The following is a 6,145-nucleotide window of genomic DNA, read 5'->3' as shown; positions in this document are numbered from 1 at the left end:
TGGCTTGAACTCAAACGAGTAGGTTTTACCAAAGACTAATCCATTTGCCTTCCGGAATTCAGACCAGCCAGAGGTTATGTCAATCCTGTACTTTGGCCTATGATCGAGCTTCACAATCTGATAATGGTGCTTGGGCAGGTACACAACACCCACAGTTCGCCGGACAGACAGACCGGCCGCCATCCAGAATTTCTTGGGAGGAGACTACATTGCAACAGACATGAAATTTAAGTGTATGATTAGAGGGTTATTTTGTTTAGGAATGGATGGCTGAGAACTTTACCACTCTTGATCTGTGATGAAACTTCAGAAGAATTTCAAAGTAAAGTGGGCTTTTCTCTTCTTGGGAGTGATCGGATTCAGATGTGCGAGCATTTCCGGCTCTTGATTGTTTCTTCTTGATCACATCTGTATATATATGGAATGGGAAAGACTCAACATTTAAACGAAGCATATTTTCACTTCACAATTAGGCTTACGAAGCTGAAGGGAAATTGGTAGAAAACTAACTTGGGACATCTTCTCTCAACTCAACTTGTTCATCAGGATCAAAGTCCTCGACCTGGAATCCGGCGCCTGGAATTTCCCTGTCGCAGCCATGGACTCCGTACACCGAAACATCAAACATGGACTCGCCAACAAACCGAAACACCAGAAATTCCCCCACTTCCAGGCCAACTTCTTCAGCAAATTTATTCCAGCCCTGAGTGAAACAATATCGCTCGTCCTCATCCATCTGCTCCAACTTCACGAACCAAATCTTCCCGGAACTGTTTCTCAACCTGACGCTTCCACCCAAAGCCGACCCATATCTCTGCGAGAAAACAGGGGGCACACGCTGCATAGATAAACAAACCGAATAAATGAAACTCAATTTCTTGGTGCATTCAAACAGTCAAAAAATCCATGTTTGAGTACTCTAATGTCTTACAAGTCGGCGAGTGAAATCCACGATCAGGATCTTGAAGAACGAAGGCCTCTGATTTGGTTTCAGGCTCATTTTTTTTTTTTTTTGTGGTCTTGTACGGAAACAAAGAATTGCCGGTGTCAAATACAGACTATCTCTTTCTGTAAACTTGACAGGCGTCAAGTGCTTTGCCAAAGCTTCTGATGAGTCAAAGTTTTGTTGCACAAATTTGGCAATGCTGGGGATTCGAATCGTTCCCGTCACCATCAGCTGGGTTTATGCTTTCTTCTCGTTGTGAAATCCCAAGTCTTCTCAGTAGAAGGCACCCACTCTTTGTTTCACATAAAAGCTGAAGAAGTACTGCGCGTGCCTGTGTACGTAATTTGGCTACTTGTGTTGGAGGACAAAATAAAATCAATGAGAGTGGTAGTTGAAGTTATTATTGTAATTCTGAATGCAAAATTAGGGGCATTTCAAACTTCTTACGAGGTTTTATATGGGCCATTAAATGGGTTTAATTATTTTTTTTATTATTAAAAAATTTAATAATAAAAATATATTTAAAATAATATATATAATATTAATATGTCCATGACTTCACCAAAAAAAAAAATTTAGTTTTTAAAAGAAACCGCAAAACAGGGCCCGCGATGCGACTTCATTTATGTCCGCGATTTTTTTTTAATAAATTATATTTATTTCTTATAATTTTAATTTCAGTCTTATTGCTATTATTACAATTTCGCCCCTCATTTCAGACATGTAATTACATAGGTTTACATAAAATTTTCTTCTCTATTTTTTGTATTTTGACATTTTAATTTTTTATAATTTTGATCCTTCAGTTTTCGAATTTTGCAAATATTGCCGAAAAAAATGATGTACTCACACATGCTCTTTTTAATTTGGGATCTCATTGGTCAATTTCTGCCGGTATGTATACAAATCTCTTTAAACTAAATATATATAAATATATCAGAGCAATATTGTTTAAAAAATTTAATTTAAGGGGGTAAGTGTTGCATTTGTTAGTTTAAAAGGGTAAATATTACATCAAGAACAGTTTAAAGGAACAAAGTGTATTTTACCCATTTTATTATAAATAAATACATGTGTTTAAGTTTTATAAATTAAGTTAATAGAAAAAATCTTATTGAATAAACAAAAATATACATACAGTACGAAATAATTATAGGAAGATGCAAATAATTAACATTGGATTACAAGACTTTAGTTCTTGTTATGATTCAATGTTAACTGTTCTTGTGTCGTCACAGTTAAAAAAATTTATACATACAAGAGTTCACTTCTTACTATGATGATACAATGTAATTCGATGATACAAGAGTTTTAGATTTTATTAATTATACAATACGAACATGCGCACATACACACATACATTAGTTTTTTTAGCGAATGAAGCATAATGTTTGGATTCATTTTCTGAGTGTTTCGTGGAGATAGAGAGAGAAAAACAAAGATAAATAAATGTGTATTAGAAATAATATGTATGTTTGGATTTGTTTTTTGAGATAATTTAAAATAAGTATTATATGTTTAATGTTGTGTTTTGATAGACAAAAATAAGTATGTATATATGTATGTGTTTATGCTAAAATAGTTAAAAACACCTAAATGATGACAAATATTGAGTATGTTTTGATTTATCTCGAAAATAATTTGAAAATGAAAACAAATATAGCGAAGTGTTTCTTGCAAGGGCCTAGGACCTAGTGTAACGTCGACTATTTCAAATTTTCACAAATTCGACAAAAGTTAATAGTGTATTAGTATATATTTTAATATTCCCTTTGCAATTATGAAAAAGATATGATTGTTTTAGATCTACACATAAATACATCTAGACTCTCTATCTGAAGCTACCTGTTAACTACATCATCAAACTAAAGTCATTCTGCACTAACAGGGTCAACATTCAAATAGGAGCCAACACATCATCGGCACTGAAATGTGCTAACGAATAATGTTTTGATTAACATAGTAACCACAAAACACTTTTACATTTTTTGCATTGGTCCATAATTGCCATCACTTGGCCTAGACAACAAAACGTAATACTGCAGCTGAACATAGTGCCAGACAGATCCTGGATTTGCCAACATACGTATTACCTGTTTTACTTTCTTTTGACTATGATTCTGTCTGTGATCATGAATGAGAGTTCTCGGGGCGGTAGTTTAATGTTTTCAGCTCCTGAACTTCAATGATGTTCCTGCTCGGCTTGAACTCGAACGAGTAGGTTTTACCATAGACTAATCCATTTGACTTCCGAAATTCAGACCAGCCAAATGCCATTTCAGTCCTGGAGCGATGCCTACGATCGAGCATGATCACCTGACAACGGTGCTTGGGCAGGTACTCAAGTTCCACAGTTTGCTTGCCAGGCAGATCGGCCGCCATACAGAATCTCTTGGGAAGAGACTAAATTGTCACAAAAATGAAACTTAAGTGTAAGATTTAGAGGTGTAGGATGAGATGTATAATTTGAGCTAAAGCCAAGCTGAAGCTTTTATCGGATTTGTTAGGTATAGCTCGTATACCAAATAAAGTATTATGCTGGACTGGGCGGAATGAGCAAGCGAGCGTAGCGCGGTGCAATACAAGGTCATTTTGTAAATGTAGCAAGAGTTATATATATATATAATGTATTTATAATCTAATTGAGATTGTTTTCAGAGATAATAAGAAAACAATCGCTCACCGCTCTCGAGTAAGGTAACGTACTTAAATACTTGTGTTCTTTATTCTTGTGATTAGCGATCATTCCCAATAATTGATGTGGGGTAATTTCTCAACAAGATTCAAATGTTAATCAAGGGAAGGGCTGAGAACTTCACCACTCTTGATTTGTGATGCGGCTTTAGACGAATTTCCAAGTAGAGTGGGGTTGTCTCTTCCAGGGGGCGATCGGATTCAGATGTGCGAGTATTCCCGGCTCTTGATCGTTTCTTCTTGATCACATCTGTATAGATGAAATGGAAAAAAACACTCAAACATTTGGAGAAGCATATTTTCACTTGGCAATGGGCTTAAGAAGCAGAAGGGAAAATGGTAGAAAACTAACTTGGGACATCGTCTTTGCTCAACTCAATTTGTTCATCAAGATCAGAGTCCTCGACCTGGAATCCAGCGCCTGGAATTTCTCTCTCACAGCCATGGACTCCATACACCGAAACATCAAACATGGACCCGCCAACAAACCGAAACACCAGAAATTCCCCCATTTCCAGACCTACATCTTCAGCAAATTTATTCCAGCCCCCAGTGAAACAATATCGCTCCTTCTCATCCTTCTGCTCCAACTTCACGAACCAAATCTTCCCGGAACTGGTTCTCAACCTGACGCTTCCGCGCAAAGCCGACCCATATCTCTCCGAGAAAACAAGGGGCAGTCGCTGCATAGAAAGATAAACAAACCGCATAAATAATAAACTCAATTTCTTGGTGCATTCAAACAATCTGAAAACCGGGCATGATGAATACAGTAATGTCTTACAAGTCGGCGAGTGAAATCCGTGATCAGGATCTTGAAGAACGAAGGTCTCTGGTTCGGCTTCACGCTCATTGTTTTTAATTTCTCTTGTATGGAAGCAAAGAGTCGGTGCAACGTAATGAAGATTCAAATACAACACTCGCTGGCTATCTTCTTCTGAAAACTTGACAGGCGAATCAAGTGCTTCGTCGCAGCTTCTGAGTGAATCTTTTGCTGCACAAATCGGGTAGGGTGGGTACTGGATATCTTCTCGTCACGAGTTGGATCGATGCATTCTTTTCTTCACGAAATCCCAAGTTACACAGTCGAAAGGTAGCGGCTCTGCCAATGTAATGCGTCAGTACATAATTATCAGTTTGAAATTTGAATATTTTGTTTTACATAATATTCACTTTTTTGTTTTATTTAATATGTTATATGTGTATGAAATTTATTTTAGGTCTTATTCATTAAGTTGTGTGAGAAATTATCATCTTACAAGTGTTTGCAAATGTTTAAATAAGTATTTATTTATGACTATTAAATAAATTAAAAAGAGTTTTTTATTTTATGATTTTTACTTTTAAATTATTTAAAATAGGTTGATTTATGTAAAAAATTATAAGCAATTTTCCTATTAACTTTTATTAACAAATTGTAAACATTAATTACTTTTTCAAATACTACTTTTAATTGTGCTCACGTATCAAATATTTCTCATCTCATTCCATCCAACCAAATTTGAGATAATTTTTTCAGTCGAATGAAAACGATCTAAAATTTATAAAAAAATCACAAGAATTATAATAATTAAATTTTTTTGTTATTTAGCACACACATCAAATCATCAACTATCGTTGTTATATTTTTATCTCATATTCAATTATATACTTAAATAAAATATCATCATGTCAACCAAACTCGTCTATTCATTTTTACTCATTGAGATGAGATGAAAATGCAAGAAATTGAACACAAAAACTCATGCTATCATTTCAAGTTGAAGTTGAATGAATTAATTGGTAACTAGTCAGTTATTTTTTTAAGGTTAAATGCATTTTGTTTTCTTTAAATTATTCTTGATGTAATATTTATTCTTCTAAACTAATAAATATAATATTTTTTCTTCGATTGGACAAAATTGTCCTTCATTTTTGAACAATTATATTACTGTATTATCAAAATTTATTAAATTTATTGATATTAATAAAAATATTGAATGAGAATTAATATTTACCTTTAATTGACTTAAAACTTGACTTATTATAGGCTAAACAATTCTTTTCGAACGAAACTCCCCTTATAAAGGTGAAAATATACATCCTCACACGCATTAATGCCTAAAGATGTATGAGCGTAATTTGGTTATAACAAAATTATTTTACCTACTATACGTCGATAATAGATTATTTGGGGGTAAATATAAATATTTTTTTTATTAATATCAGCAAATTCGGTAAATTTTGAGTGACGTTGGACTTATTTGTTAGATGGAAGCAAACTTCAAAAATATTAAATATAATTTTTCAAATAACAACAAGTCTAAGTATAATTATATCAAAGCTCAAAGGAGTGAAGTATAAACTAATATATTAATATGTCTTTATTTTAAAGTTAAAAAATTTAATTAATTGGGGCTTAAAGGTTAAATTCGTTGATAAATGAAAGGGTAAAATATGCTTTATTCCTAAATTATTTATCATGTAATATTTATTTTTTAAATTAATAAATATAATAAATATTAA

The 6,145-nt window shown here is 33.6% G+C and overlaps 2 protein-coding genes across 2 annotated transcripts in view; both read right to left on the bottom strand.

The window, feature by feature from the left end:
• Window positions 1-1,345, bottom strand: part of LOC105177759 (B3 domain-containing protein Os08g0324300-like) — a 1,442-nt gene extending 97 nt beyond the window's left edge. The window contains exons 1-4 of the mRNA XM_011101005.2: window positions 932-1,345; window positions 511-838; window positions 284-408; window positions 5-204 (exon numbers count right to left, since the gene is read on the bottom strand). Coding sequence (XP_011099307.1) covers window positions 5-204; window positions 284-408; window positions 511-838; window positions 932-1,174 — 896 coding nt within the window. The 5' untranslated portion in view covers window positions 1,175-1,345. The remainder of the gene's footprint in view (window positions 1-4; window positions 205-283; window positions 409-510; window positions 839-931) is intronic.
• LOC105177700 (putative B3 domain-containing protein At5g66980) lies at window positions 2,880-4,734 on the bottom strand. Its single transcript, XM_011100936.2, has 4 exons — window positions 4,425-4,734; window positions 3,993-4,323; window positions 3,766-3,890; window positions 2,880-3,349 (listed from the first exon to the last, which is right to left on the bottom strand). Exons 1-4 carry the CDS (start codon window positions 4,491-4,493, stop codon window positions 3,077-3,079), a joined length of 798 nt encoding a protein of 265 aa, XP_011099238.1. The 5' UTR covers window positions 4,494-4,734; the 3' UTR covers window positions 2,880-3,076.

Source organism: Sesamum indicum, linkage group LG15, assembly GCF_000512975.1.
Source record: "Sesamum indicum cultivar Zhongzhi No. 13 linkage group LG15, S_indicum_v1.0, whole genome shotgun sequence".
Classification (NCBI taxonomy): domain Eukaryota; kingdom Viridiplantae; phylum Streptophyta; class Magnoliopsida; order Lamiales; family Pedaliaceae; genus Sesamum; species Sesamum indicum.
This window is presented reverse-complemented; position numbering and strand designations above follow the sequence as displayed.